This window comes from Triticum dicoccoides, chromosome 7A, assembly GCF_002162155.2.
Source record: "Triticum dicoccoides isolate Atlit2015 ecotype Zavitan chromosome 7A, WEW_v2.0, whole genome shotgun sequence".
NCBI lineage: Eukaryota > Viridiplantae > Streptophyta > Magnoliopsida > Poales > Poaceae > Triticum > Triticum dicoccoides.
The window spans coordinates 276,197,742-276,212,403 of NC_041392.1; the positions used below are offsets into that span (position 1 = coordinate 276,197,742).

General features: G+C 41.4%; 1 protein-coding gene across 12 annotated transcripts; it reads right to left on the minus strand.

Annotated features, from left to right (window-relative positions):
• Positions 1 to 268: 268 nt before the first annotated feature.
• LOC119329355 lies at positions 269 to 7,697 on the minus strand. Of its 12 annotated transcripts, none has more exons than XR_005159459.1 (14): positions 7,136 to 7,697; positions 6,838 to 6,922; positions 5,866 to 5,953; positions 5,554 to 5,619; positions 5,199 to 5,261; positions 4,611 to 4,738; positions 3,134 to 3,251; positions 2,781 to 3,029; positions 2,576 to 2,659; positions 2,137 to 2,478; positions 1,971 to 2,045; positions 992 to 1,894; positions 768 to 921; positions 269 to 695 (listed from the first exon to the last, which is right to left on the minus strand). XR_005159459.1 is itself a non-coding variant. In XM_037602391.1 (14 exons), the coding sequence occupies exons 6-14, from the start codon at positions 4,722 to 4,724 to the stop codon at positions 854 to 856; spliced, it is 1,863 nt and encodes a 620-aa protein (XP_037458288.1). In that variant the 5' UTR covers positions 4,725 to 4,738; positions 5,199 to 5,261; positions 5,554 to 5,619; positions 5,866 to 5,953; positions 6,838 to 6,922; positions 7,136 to 7,697; the 3' UTR covers positions 269 to 853. The 12 variants fall into 12 exon arrangements, 11 of the variants coding, with proteins under 11 accessions (XP_037458288.1, XP_037458285.1, XP_037458287.1 ...); XM_037602391.1 differs by having other exon boundaries at positions 269 to 921; positions 992 to 1,264; positions 1,355 to 1,894; XM_037602388.1 differs by having other exon boundaries at positions 269 to 921; positions 7,166 to 7,697.
• Positions 7,698 to 14,662: the final 6,965 nt, after the last annotated feature.

The window sequence follows — 14,662 nt, forward strand, 5'->3', positions numbered from 1 at the left end:
GTAGATATGGACTATAAGGAACAACCCATCTATTATCCAAGACCGCACCCCTAATGCGAACTCGACAACCATCATCCCTCCGTCTATAAATTGGATATGAGTCCTTTCCTTGTAGTGTTTTCTCTGAGAATGTCCGTGGATAATGATATCTACAACTTCCATTTTCCATGCAAGTATTCTTACTGTTGAGAACTCCGCATGGTCCATGCATCATGTGCTTAATAACTAAAGCATGCAGTACAGGGTATTTGTCTTTATCTGGGATCTCTGCTGATATTATCTCATCATATTGATCTGGATTAGTAATCTTGCAAGTTGACTTCAAAATAATTAAGAAGTGTGCATGCGGTAGGCCTCTCTTCTAAAATTCTATTACATGAACATGTGCAACAACTTCACCAAATAATTTCCTCTTGAATAAAAGATCTTTAAGATCCTCCAACTTTGCCTTGAAGACCCATGCTACCAAATCTGGACGATCTTGTGGCGATTGACCTGGTTCCAGCTCTCTAGTTATCTCTTCCCATTGCGGGTTGCAAGTCATTGTAATGAATAAGTCTGGCTTTCCAAACCTTTGGACCAATGCCATTGCATCTAGATACCTTCGACGCATGTCTCTTGGTCCTCCAATAAATTTCGAGGGGAGCACAATACGCTTTCCAGTCATGCATGCACGTGTCTCACCGGCTACAACACTATCAACCAATCCTTGATATAAATCTGCACGTATGAGAACCTGAGTTGACGGTTGTAAATAGAAAGCCAACCTTATTGATTCAATCTTGATGTACATATCAACAATATACTGTTGAGTTAATCTCTTTCCAAATAGTAAGACGTTGAACTCGCCATCTCAGATTTGTAACTTATAACAATAATATTCCCTTGGTGATACACAAGAACCAGAGCTCTTTTCCACTCCTGCATTCAAGGCAAGTTATGGTTAGATAAATGAATCTGAAACAAAGTAATCAAGCAAAAAAAAACTTGCCTTCTTCACTGAGAGCATTTGCTTGATCATTTCTCTTCCTCTTACCATGGGGAGCAACTTTTGGTAAATTCAGGTTCCATCCAACTTCCCCATTCAGGAAAAAAAGTGGATACGACAATGGATCATAGCAACCATGGTATGCTTTTATGTATTGTGGTTTATCCGATTTACCGTAAACCATGATACTCCTGTCAAAATAACTTCGAGGATTATTTCCCTCGACCCAAATTGCTGCTACTTGTGATGTTGTCGGAGCATTATATACTCTTTGATCTAAGGCAATATTTGTGTTAAGCTCAATATTATATTCATCAAGGTTTGGAATAGAACCAAGGTTTCTAAATATTTGTGCATAAGGATTACTTGAAAGTATATTCACCAACTTCCGGATCAGAGTTTGGTCAAGGTTTGGCGAGTGAAGAAATCTTTGTTGCAAATCTGCATCCGTGTCATAGAAGTATAACTGTAAATGCTTGGGGCCATCTTCTTTTGGAACCAACTGGTCAATACGGTGATAAATTTGGCCCTGTGCGCGAAAGGTGTATACTCCAGACCTCCTATTGCAGAATCTTCGGTCCAGGATCACACCAAGAGAGGTAAAAGAGAAATGAGAATTGAAGCACCGTATATGATCTTGGAAGTATTTTGCATTTGGATCCTGGCTCATGTACAACTGACGCAATTCATCAGGAACCACTGGGGTTACTATCTTTACTTTTCCATTCATGCAACAAAATGTTGGTGTCTCATATTGGAACCTTTTCGCATTGCAATGTCTACAGTTGGGCACTCGCTCTAGAAAATGATAGCCACGGGGCAATTTATGATATATATGATCATATGGATCTGCTTGTATGCATTTTGTGACATGCTTTGGCTCTTGATATGATTCAAAGTCAAGACCTGTGTTTTTCAAAAGTAATTTAGTAAGTATTACAAAAATTGAGAATCATTGATGAAAATATCAGTCAATACTTACATGGTCTATTATACATTAGACTCTCGTCATCCACATCATCGTACTCAATGGAGTCTTCAGTATTTGCCAGATATTCTGTTAAAAAATTATCTCTAGTTGTCAATAGATGAAATACTTGCTATGTGCAACATATAATTAAATCATTGTTATTTATGACTAACATTACCATGAATGGCAGGAAAAGAATCCTGGGGCACATAAATGAGGTCTTCATGCAAGTTGTTGGTCTCTCTGCCACGATCCCGTGCAGTACTACAACTTTCTTTTTCTGGCCTCTGTCTTTTATTATGGCCACAAATCTCTTGTACGTGTGTTTCTTCTTGATCATGTGACAGTTCTGAGTGCATGTTGACGCAATGATGTCGCTTACGCTGACGTACATTTTTCAATTCATATTTTGCAGCTTGATCTTCCAAGGATATTGATGATAAATATATGCCAGATGGACTGATGGTGAATCGAGTTCCAGCTTTTGGACGACTTGTGCCAGAACCACCAACATCCGCCGCTGTTTTAAGGAAAAAGGGTCAACGACAGTGTGATGAAATATACAAAAAAAATAAATTTTGATATTTGATATTTGTTAATTCATTACGTATCACAACCTTGTTTTCCTTTTGATGAAGACCCCAGTTGAGTAAATACCGAATCATGCTTCTCATAGTTTGAACTGGCCACGACTTCCTTTCCTGTAATGTAGGTTCAACCTTATCCCGTCAAAAATTATACATCATATATTAAAGAGGTAAATGAACATTCAACGGTCATTGATAATATGAGAAATGAATATTTTGTCGATTAGAACAGTACCTGTCATGCATATGTTCTTATTAGCTCTTGTATTTTTCTGCTGGGGTGCTGGTTGTGTATTGCTACAACTTGCGCTGCACTCACGCCTCATTCTTTTGTACTCACGATTCCTTTGCAAATAGGCTTCCCTTTGATATGGAGTCATTTGCAAGTATCTATCCCGGTCACGGTAACGCTTACGCTGGGAAGAATTCATTTGCGTAGCATTTCTGGTTTCAACTAAAGGATCATTCTGCTCTCCAACGACAGCTAATATTTCCCCACAAAACAAAACAAACAAAAAACAAATAGTATGTCAAGGCAAAGGATTGATAAGGATAATAATTAGATATCAAGATAATAAAAAAACTTACAGTAGTTCCTTTTTGGTGAAGTTGTTGGGTGAACATTTGTAATATCTCTGAATGGAACCCGGCCTTCCATCTTGTCGATTTTACTTGATTTTGTAAGCCAAGTGTTTTCAACCACAACCTACAGTATAAGCATTAGACCATTTTTTAGGTTACCAAACCCAAGAAAAATAATTAAAGCATATACAAATATACAAATAGCCATGAGACATGAACAGAACGAACATATGTTGCATTGCCTTTCAAGTGTACTGTTTGGACAAAAACACAAACACCTTGCGTGCAAGAAAAGTAGAAAAATCAGCAAGCTACAATCGGACCAGTGGATATGTATTTCATATCATTGTAAGCAAGAAGAATCACTTGCAGAACATTCTCACGCAGCAAAATTCCCAAAGGAGCAGAAGAATCAGCAACCTCACCTGTGATCAGCGGCACCTGTGGTCAGCTGGCCGTAGATGGATGTCCAACTACTCTGAGCCTGGAATCACCAGGCGCAAACAAATTTCGAAGCAAGCCACAGACTGCAAGGAGACAGGGCTGGAGATGCAATCTGGACGTGGAGGTGATTCGGAGGTGCTGCCATGCTGGGTGTGTGGACGGGGGGATGGACCAATGGAGCTGGTGGTGTGTGACCCGCGGGCTAGAGAAATTGGAATACTGGATACGGAGCATCCAGATTACAGGGGAAAGATCAGCGTGAGGAGGTTGGCGGGGAATTGATTTGCCAGAGCCTGGAGGCTACCGTGGGTCGTGGAGTTCTCTAGAAGCGCGGCTCATTTTCAGGTTTGGCGGGATTGCGTGGGTGACGAATCCGGGTGATACAGGCCGTTCGATTTAATAAGTTGACGGCCACAGATGATTCCATCTTGGATGTGGCGGGTAAAACAAGAGAGAAGAGGGCAGATTCAAATATTCAAAAAATCGTGTACTATAGTAGTATAATATTATAGTAGATAGCTCCAAGAAGAAATAGATTACATGTACTTTGAGCTGCCACTAAGTTGTGAGTTGCTGTCTAGCGGCCACAACTTCCCTTTGAGCCGCCATAGCCACTGTTTCCACATGTGTAGGTTGCTGCTGCCAACAACTCTTATTTATCTGCACCCTCCTTTTTACAAAAGAATATAAGGTTTAGTGGTTTAAACATTTACTTCCTCAAATAGTCCAATACTAATTGCTTCAAACGACAAGTGCTATCTTTCAATCCCCCCTTCCTAGTCAAGAGGTAGATCATCACACTGGAACTGCTTTAGGGCTCATAGCCTAATGCTAGAGACAAGCAAAATTTGTTCTTGGTAAATTATCAGCAAACAACTATGACATGCCGCCTGAGCACTTCTACTGAGGGGCTCCAAACCCCAGGCCCCCAACTTCATTTTTGAATTTGAGTTCAGTAGCATGTCGTCATCCTCATGAGCACTCCCGTCCAGGTACATAAAGAAGAAAAACAGTGACACTTACATTAGGAAATACCTACAGGATCCATGTGTAGAGGTAGTGAGGCAATTGAAATTGGCCCAAAAGACATAACTTCAGTGCTGGAAGAGTCGCACTGTCGACCACTGAGTCTTGGCTGCTTGATCCATCCCATTGTGGTCGTCGGTGCTGATAGAAAGTTAGATAAAAATTGTGAACAAAAAAGTAAAATCCCCTCTTCTGGACAAAGTAAAATAAGAACCTCTGCTACTCTAATGTACATCCATGCAACCAAAACTCTGAGAAATACTCATAGCAACACTGATCAACAGTTCTCGAAAGACATTCCAGATTTTTGAACAACTACAGGCCATTAAGTATTAACAATATCCAGAAGTTGTAAGCCCATGGTACACCTACTATCTGACGACTAACTATATCCGAGCATTTATTCATAGATCATGCATACTCATATTATTTTTATGTACAGAATCATGCTATATCTTTGTTAAATCAATTCCAATGCATGCACATGCACAAGTCTGAACTAAACAACATATATGATGCATGAATTAAATGTAAACCAGCCAAGCCCCATGTGAAATAAAATACTGAATTTGTAAATTGATGAGTGAGAGAATTAACTGACCAATAGTTCTGTACTTCAGCAAGATATAGATGACAACATTCTAAGAAAAGAAATCACACTGTCCTACAGAGAACAATCAAACCATTCCCGGTTCAGTTTAGTATAGAAGTACTACACTACTAAAGGAGAGCTAGTTCTCACATAGGAACAAAATAAGATCAATCACGCAGGGTCCAACATTCATATAGATAAAGAAATATCTATGCAACATCACGACACTTGCAAGGTAACTGTAAAGCATGCACATGGCACATCATATAACTATCCGAAACTTAAACGACTTCTATTTCTGATTTAAAACTGAATCTAGTTGTAAATATGTTACAACATTCAATGAAGATTGCCGATTCTATACCTCAGATGTACCAGAAGCTGTGTCCATTTTACTCTGCTCATGTTTCTATAAAAAAATCATATGGCTCTGAAAAGAAAAATAGCAACGTTAAATGAATATTTTGGAAGTTTATCATACGAATCATGTCAATAAGGACATTTAAAAGATTCTAAGCTTGCAATAATCTTTCAGCCCAAAATCACCGTCTGGATGCAAATAAGCATGAACATAGAAAGCGGCAGCCAGTTAGGCACATGAAACAGCGAGCTTCACAAGAAGTTTACGGCATGCTGGTAAGCACAAACGCCGAGGAAGTGGTAGTCAGTTAGGCACCTGAATAAAATCAAGCTTCACAAGAAGTTTCTACTGTGCAAAATGTCTCTGAGCATCACACAATCATGTTTAAAAGCATCTTATGATCCTGCAATCAACAATGTGAGCTTATTCAGCAGATTGCATAAAAACCTTTCTCGGTGATTAATAGGCTGGACAGAGCAATTGCCAAAGGTAGCACTTATGCATAAAAGGAAATAAATGGAGGAAAATGGCATGAATTTCTTTAGCCTGAGCGAACACTACAAACAAATTCCAATAACACAGAGCAGTAAATGGTCCACATGGGAGCTTCATTAGGCAAGCAACCTAGCTAACAAATATTTGTTGCGTCCCTACTATGTGGTCGTACATGAAGAATCAAGAACACACGTGCAAAAGGCTAGTTCTAACTAAATTTAACTTTCTAACTGAATTTAACTTTCAGTTGGCATTTATCTCTCATGGTAGTTTCCATTTTTTTATAGAGAAACAAGATAGAGGAGAGCCAAGTAGAGAGGAGGCCGTGGTGACCAAGGAAACCTAAAATTCTGGACTGAACAAAAAGACATAAGTTAGGGAGAAATTTAGGTCGGTAGACTGCTGAGCTCCTGCATATGCATGATTTTACAAATGTGATACCTCGGTGCTCCCTTCAGTTTTGAACGACTCAAAGCATCTAATTGTTCTGTTCTAAAATATTTTAATGTCTGCACTTTGGTACAGCAGCAACTGTCATGAACTGAATTATGGCTGAAGAATAAGAAAGTAGAACCTACAAAGGTCTACCATGCATACACAACAAATCTGAACAAAAATAACGAACACTAATGATTCCAAGCAGCGCATAGCAAAACCATACTTTTGAAATATAACACGGGTCATTTTTTTATGTATTGTATATTAGTGCATTACTTATACATCAGATATCAAATTAAGCAGAAGTGGGTAGAAATCAGCAGAAGTGGACAAGAAAAGTCAGCAGCCCATCACCTTGCAATATATATAGAACATACTTTCACCGACCATCATACCGCTAAACAACAAGACGCATAGGCCATCCACTTGAATTATTATTCTGCAACAAAAGAAAATAAAACACACATAGAGTACCAATTAGAAGGGCTCCTGCACACCCGTCAATGGTCTATATGGCAACAAAAACAAACCATTTGGTCATTCATCAGGCTGATGGTGTGCATTACGTTGGGCTTGCTTACATGGTACATAGGCATTTAGGCTACAGAAATCTTTAGAGATCAGGAGTGCATGCAACAGAGGGGAAGCTCACCTTGGGTCATGCAACGGAGGGGAAGCTCACCTTGGGTCTCCCCAAAATTTTCCCATGGTTGGCAGAGGAGGTGAGGCTGGAGGCAGAGGTAGCGCCGCCGCTCACGGCATAGCAGAGGCGAGCCGGACCGCCTCCCTAGCTGGCTGGTAGCGCTGCCTCCATGGGGACCGGCTTGCTCCTTCACCCTGTCGCCGACCTCCTCCCTCTTCCCTGTAGCTTCACCACATCGCGACGGGCCGACTGTTGCCTGCCCTCGTCCCCCGCCTGCCCATTCACCCCACCATCGACCTCGTCTAACCCGCGCCCGATCTGGAACCAGGCATCGATGACGGGCGCAGATAACAAAAAGAAGGAAGGTGAGGTGGAGGGGCTAGCATGGTGGAGGAGTATTATCAGGCGGCGGCGAGGCTCCGGGGCGGAGGCCGTGGTGACGCGAGGAGGAGGGATAGAGGCGGGAGAGGTTGTGGGGATCGAGGGGAAAGGGGGCTAGGGTTTGGGCGGTGGCTGGTGCGGGAGTGGGACGAGGCGAGGATGGATTGGCTGGGGAACGCAGGGTGCGGATTGGGGAAAACCTCATGCACGCGGGCCCGGCCAACCCAGCCAATACAGTCACGAGACGAGCCCATTAGTTATTGGGCAGAAAAATGAACCGTGAGGTGAAAATAATTTAACCGCAGTGAAGATCCAACGGCTTAGGCGCGCTAGAAAGTCAGATCGGATAGTTGACGAACCCCCAATCGGGGGAGCCTTCTGGAGATGAGTTGGCTAGCTTCTGTTTTGTTTTAAATGAGTGTTACAAGAGTTGATCTACCACGAGATCGTAATGGCTAAACCCTAAAATTCCAGCATGTCTGACTATGATTATGAGGATATATCTACGGACCTAGCCCTCTGGTTTATATAGACACAGGAGGGATCTAGGGTTACATAAGGTCGGTTACAGATAAAGGAATCTTCATATTTGATCGCCAAGCTTGCCTTCCACGCCAAGGAGAGTCCCATCCGGACATGGGCAGAGTCTTCGTTCTTTGTATATTCACGGCCCATCAGTCCGGCCCCTATCCAATAGGTCGGACGCTCGAGGACCCCTTAGTCCAGAACTCCCTCAGACGCCGCCTCCGGAGTCGTCAGACGACAACCAGACGGATGATGAGCCGTCGGAGGACGAAGAATAGGATGACGACGATGAGGAGGAGGAATGGTCAAATGAGGAGGAGGACGACATTGACAGCAACGACGATGACGGCGGCGGCGGCGATGAAAAGCCAACGGTCAGCGGCAAGAAGCGTCCTTGCCAAGACGACGTCGCGGGGCCATCCAACAAGAACAACAAGAAGAAGAAGGACTAAATTAAGCAGACTGTATATATATATCTATTTATCCTGTCAATCTCATCACACACGGTTAGTAATATGTATTCGACAGAGATCTTCTACATTATCGCCAATAGGTTGGTTTGTTGAACTATGTGCCCTGACAAGCACACATTTCACAAAAAAAGAATGTATGGGCTATCTATAATGATCGCACACAATTCTGATTACCGACCTGTTTGCCGGGTATCACACACATCTTGTTACACCGAATCGTTTGTGTTCACCTCACTCATCGCAAATGGTTCATCGGACCGAACTGTATGTCGTATATCGCACACACCTTGATTTGGTTGCACGTTTCTGTTGTTCTGTCTCATCGCAAACAGTTCGTACAGATCAACCGTATGCCCCTCATCGCACGTGCAACTATAATCTGAACCGTGTTTGATGTGTCATTCATCGCAAACGTTTTGCATCATTTCTGACGGTTTTCATATAGCACCGTTTGCGATTATTGCATCACACACAGTTTCTCGAAGGGTCTCTGATCGTAGTGTCGCGTTAGCAGCATCCTGCAGTAGTGGGAATAAGGTGCGCTAGGTCATTGTCGTGCACTCAGTTTTGCCATGGAGTTGGATGGACACATTTACCCTCGAAGCTTCCGCAGTTATCTTATTTAGATGCCTTCAGCCATATTATTGTAATAAGTACTCTTTATGAGACACTCGATGTAATAAGTGTGTGATTGAACTATGTTATAAATCCTCGAGTACTATGAGTGTCACCAATATCGATCCAGGGATGACACTTATGCACAGAGACTTGACCATTTGAGGTCGGGTCGCTACACTATAAAAACCCCTAAACACCTTCGACCAAAGCCCCTACACCAGAACACCTCTCCCAACCGCCAAGCTGCCCGAAATCGGCCCCATGCCGTTTCCTCTGTAACCAGCTCTGGTGGACTAAGGTAAACCCTCAGCCCTCCTTCTGCCCAACGCACCTACATGCTCCAACACACACGTTTGACCATCTGCGCATGTACAGGCCAACCCCGGAGCATGACTTCGACCACAACAAAGCCCTACCGTCGTAGTGACCACCATTCCGATAAGGTGGGCACGAACCCTAGCCCCGAACCTTGTCCATTAGCTTTGTCGTGCTAACTCACTGTCACGGCCCTAGGACCACCGAGCATCGACGCTGTCCTACTCCAGAAGCAAACCGGCGCTTTTACAACTCCTTCGAGCAATTCCAACTGTTCCCATCGAGATATGCTATCGTTGAGACCACTATCATCACGTTGTGTCGTCCCTCTCCGGCAGGGATAATGCATGCATCCCAGACCCCCTTTGCGGCACCATAGGCGTGCACTGCCACTGTCCTCTCATCTTTGACGAGCAACTCTAGCAGGCCAAACCACCTTTAATCATATTCATCTGTTGCCACTTAATCCAATGGCCAAGATTGATCGCCTTATCCGAAAAGTTTTTTGGATTTAATTAACATTATTAATTACAAAAGTTTGCAGAAAAGACCCTGAATAGAGCCAGCATAACTTTTTATCTAGAAGTCCTAAGGAGGTGATTCTTTTTGCATATTCATTCTCATGAAATGCTATATTCAATACAACGAATTGATTTCACTTTTCACAATTCAAATTTCAAGTTTGAATAATAAACTTTGTTAGGGCCTAATTTGCAAACCATAAGTCCAATTTGAGCAAATCTTTTCGCAGATGGATCCATAGGCCGTGCACTTTCAAATAGGACCCTTATATCCAAAAATTCCGCATTTGAAAGTTGAACTAGCCAAATTTTGGTAGGAATTCAAAAACTGCTGCAATGTTTGCCAATTTAGCTGCATTGGCAGAGTGTTAAGGAGTACTGCCATGGCAGAGCTTTTACAACCAATTCAATTTGTAAATTGATTTTTTCATAAATTTTTATATATGGTTTCAAATTTAAAAATTATGTTTACTTTGTGTCAAAAAATTCACAAGTGCCCATTAGAACCTAATTGCCCTACTTCGAACTTTTCACAGTCAAATTTAATTGAATTGGAATCCAGTCCTTGTTTGAACCTAAAATTTAATCCTCAAGTCCAAATCAAATGAATATTTTTGTTAATTGGTACAAATCATGACCACAACCTATTTGAACCATTTTGGAACCAAACCTATTAAGTTTTTCAAATTTGTATTCAAACCCAGTTTGATCATAATGTCCAAACCCATTGTTTAACATGAATCCTTTATACATTGATTGAAATGTTGAAACCGATCCATTCAAACCTTTGAATTCAATTAAGGCCATTAAAATTTGAATATGAACTTTATTTGACCTTAACTCACAAACTGCACACCCAAAAGCATTGATTCTTTTCGCACATTAAATCATGCATTGACCCTTAGCTAGTATATTACGAGTATCAGTTCTTTTTTTGGATCTTGATTTTGCTCGTGCATGTTTCCCTTTTGCATGAATTATTGGTTCTTATGTGATTACATTTTAATATATAGAGTGTGAGGAGTGCACGCTTGTGGTTGTGAGGAGTGCACGCTTGTGGTTGTGAGGAGTGCAGCTTTGACAAGAACAACCAAGGCAAGTGGAACTTTGATCATGTCACCTTACTTTCAGTATGCAAGTAGTATGCCATGATAAGGTGGGAGTTTATGACTATTCTACTAATATCCTATTGTTATACACCTAGTAGGATAGCCATATGATACTTACATCGCTCCTTGTTGCCAATGTTTAGTCTTAGCTTGCTATGACACAACAAATGGGAACACACTAGTTATGAAAGGTTGATATTTTTTACTGATGACTATGTAACACCAACTTAATTAATGAATCATCCAGGAGGATTGGTCGTTGGGTTATATCAATGCGGTCTACCTCCCTGCTTCAAGGAGATTGTACGGGTTCAAAGTTAAGTAGCTTCCATATGTAACTACATGTTATGATGCGATTTGTCTTGACTAAGTAAGTTGTTGGAACCTGGACTTACCTACCAATTGATGTATGTGTGGTAGGACGAAATTGGTCTATGATGCGTCTTGGGCTAATGCCTCCTAAAGGTCTCGTCTCGGTCTTTACCAGGTTACTGTACACCTTGAGTCTAGTAGCAAAAAGGATTAATGGGTAAAGAACACAAACCTCCTTAGAGTGTAAAACCAATCATAGCTAGTCATATCCTCGGTTGTGGATAACTTTGAAAAACTTGATCAGGAGATGCCTGGAAGGTCTCAACAGCATATTTTCCTTCACTAAAACTTGTCGGCTTGAATTTGGGAATATGGCTCTTCTAGGAAGCAACTGATGGTAAGGTACATCCATTGTATTTGAGCTAGTAGGTCTAGGATGATTGTGGATTAAGTTTCTCCAGTATATTAGAGTAGATCCACCTATTATAATGTTAGGATAAAACTTACGATTACTTTCTGCAAAAGAACCCATACCTCTACTTATCCCAAATGCATGTAGGTGAGATAGGTCTGTTATAATGTTCCGTGTCACACTTAGCAACGCTAAAAAAGGCACATATGTGATACATGCATGTCACAGTCAATGTTCAGGATATCGCTTATCGTCAGCATCTCGGTTAACTAGGGATTAGAGGTAAATCAGAAATCAGCAGATTAATCGATTTTATCGGTCGACTATTAATCCACCATTTCCCTGGCAAATCCTAGATTCCTGGCACTAATATATGCTATATTTAACACACACAAATATTGCACAGAAGTGTTCATTGATTCCTTACCTTTGAGACCTTGTGCAACACTAAAATCCTAGGTCTTGTGATTCTATCAGAACCACAACAAAAAAATTGCTAGCCAATAGCAGTGCATCACACATAGTGCTAGGAATAGGCCCACTTTATCAATAGTTAATAGTGACGATATGACATAATCTTATCGACTACCCCCTCCCCTTGAGTAGCAATAAATCGGCCGATTAATCATTGAATCAGCCAATTTTTTGAGCACTGACGGCATGTCGCTTTTTTTGCCATCCATTTACACCCATGAGGGTTGTATGACAGAATCAAAATAGTCACCCATATGTCATCGTATATGTGTTCCATGTCAATAATAGCTTTTTCATCATGGAAGTGTGCTTTTCCATGGTAGAAAGTGTCGCGCCATGGAAGTTTTTTTGTCAAGGGTAACCGAGTCAGCCATGGCAACATCGACACATGGCAACCTTCGTAATGGGTCGTCGTTAAGCAATCAGATGCGGCTTTGAATCCAACACCCGTTAACAATGTGGCCACTTGTCGATCCACCATGTGTCGATGTACTATTGGCCGGAGGGTGCCACACATCCGCTGCTTAATGGAACACATGTCTCATACACAATCTCCCACATGCCAAATTCCTTTGTTGTCAGCGCTATGGGAAAATTGTGTCTGATAACCCACAAGTGTAGGGGATCGCAACAGTTTTCGAGGGTACGTATTCAACCCAAATTTATTTATTTGACACAAGGGGAGCCAAAGAATATTTGCAAGTATTAATAGTTGAGTTTTCAATTCAACCACACCTGGAGATTTAATATCTGCAACAACGTGATCAGTAGAACAATAATATGATAGTTTGGATAGCTATGGTAATGGTAGCAACAGTAACGGTAACAACAGTAATAGTTTTGTAGTAGTTGTCACAGTAGCAATAGCAATAGTAACTTAGCAAGAGCAATATGTGGAAAACTCGTAGGAATTGGATCGGTGGATTCATTGGAAGATATTCATCATATAACAGTCATAACCTAGGGCGACACAAAAATAGCTCCAGTTCATAAATATAATGTAGGCTTGTATTCCGTAAATAGTCATACGTGCTTATGGAAAAAACTTGCATGACATCTTTTATCCTACCCTCCCGTGGCAGCGGTGTCCACAAGGAAACTAAGGGATATTAAGGCATCCTTTTAATAGAGAACCGGAACAAAGCATTAACACACAGTGAATACATGAACTCCTCAAATTACGGTCATCACCAGAAAGTATCCCAATTACTATCACCCTGGGGTTTACGGATCATAACACGTAATAGGTGCATATGGCTTGCAAGATCGAATCTAGAACATATATATAATGGTGAAAACATAAACGGTTCAGATATGAAATCATGGCACTCGGGCCCTAGTGACAAGCATTAATCATAGCAAAGTCATAGCAAGATCAATCTCAGAACATAGTGGATACTAGGGATCAAGACCTAATGAAACTAACTTGATTGCATGATGAATCTCATCCAACTCCTCACCGGCCAGCGAGCCTACGAAGGAATTACTCACTCCCAATGGGGAGCATTATGGAATTGGTGATGACAAAGACCGAATATTCCCCTCTCTGGAGCCCAGAACGGGCTCCAGATCTGGCCTCTCGATGAAGAATAGGAGGTGGCAGCGGCTCCATATCGTAAAACGCAATGAAACTCCATCTCCTATTTTTTCCTGTAAAAATAGGATTTTATAGTGCTGGGATTAGGGTCAGTGGAGCCCCGAGGGCCCCGCCACCGAGCAGGGCGCGTCAGAGGGGGGGAGGCGCACCTTGGTGTCTTGTGGGTAGCTAGGGCACCCCCTCCGGTGGGTCTTGGTTCCAGAAATTATTATATATTCCAAAATAATTCTCCAAAAAGTTTCCTCCAAATCCGAGAACTTTTATTTCTACACAAAAACAATACCATGGTAGTTCTGCTAAAAACAGCGTCCGCCCGGGTTAGTTTCATTCAAATAATGCAAATTAGAGTCCAAAACAAGAGCAAAAGCATTAGGAAAAGTAGATACGTTGGAGATGTATCAACTCCCCAAGCTTAACCCATTGCTTGTCCTCAAGCAATTCAGTTGACAAACTAAAAGTGATAAAGAAGAACTTTTACGAACTCTTTTGTTCTTTTTTTACATATATATGCTTAAGTAACACCCAAGTTTTCAGCAAAGATCATGACTAGCCATATCAACAATAAAGCATAGAAATTATATTAACTCATATCAGTGGTATCATCAACTAGCAAGCAATAATAAGATATCTCAAATGACAACAGTTTGTCAAAACAATCATGATATAATATGACAACAGTGGTATCTCGCTAGCCCTTTATGAGACCTCAAAACATAAATGCAGAGCACCTCCGAAGTTCAAGCAGTGACTAAATATTGTAATTCATGGTAGAGAAGATCTGGTCATGATGCATCCATCA

Coding starts and splice junctions, on each gene's coding strand:
- LOC119329355 (XM_037602388.1), bottom strand. CDS start 4,724: ATGGGATGGATCAAGCAGCCAAGACTCAGTGGTCGACAGTGCGACTCT. Junction 3,252..4,610: donor TACCTCTACACATGGATCCT/GTAGGTATTTCC, acceptor CTTATACTGTAG/GTTGTGGTTGAAAACACTTG. Junction 922..991: donor AAATGCTCTCAGTGAAGAAG/GCAAGTTTTTTT, acceptor CCTTGAATGCAG/GAGTGGAAAAGAGCTCTGGT.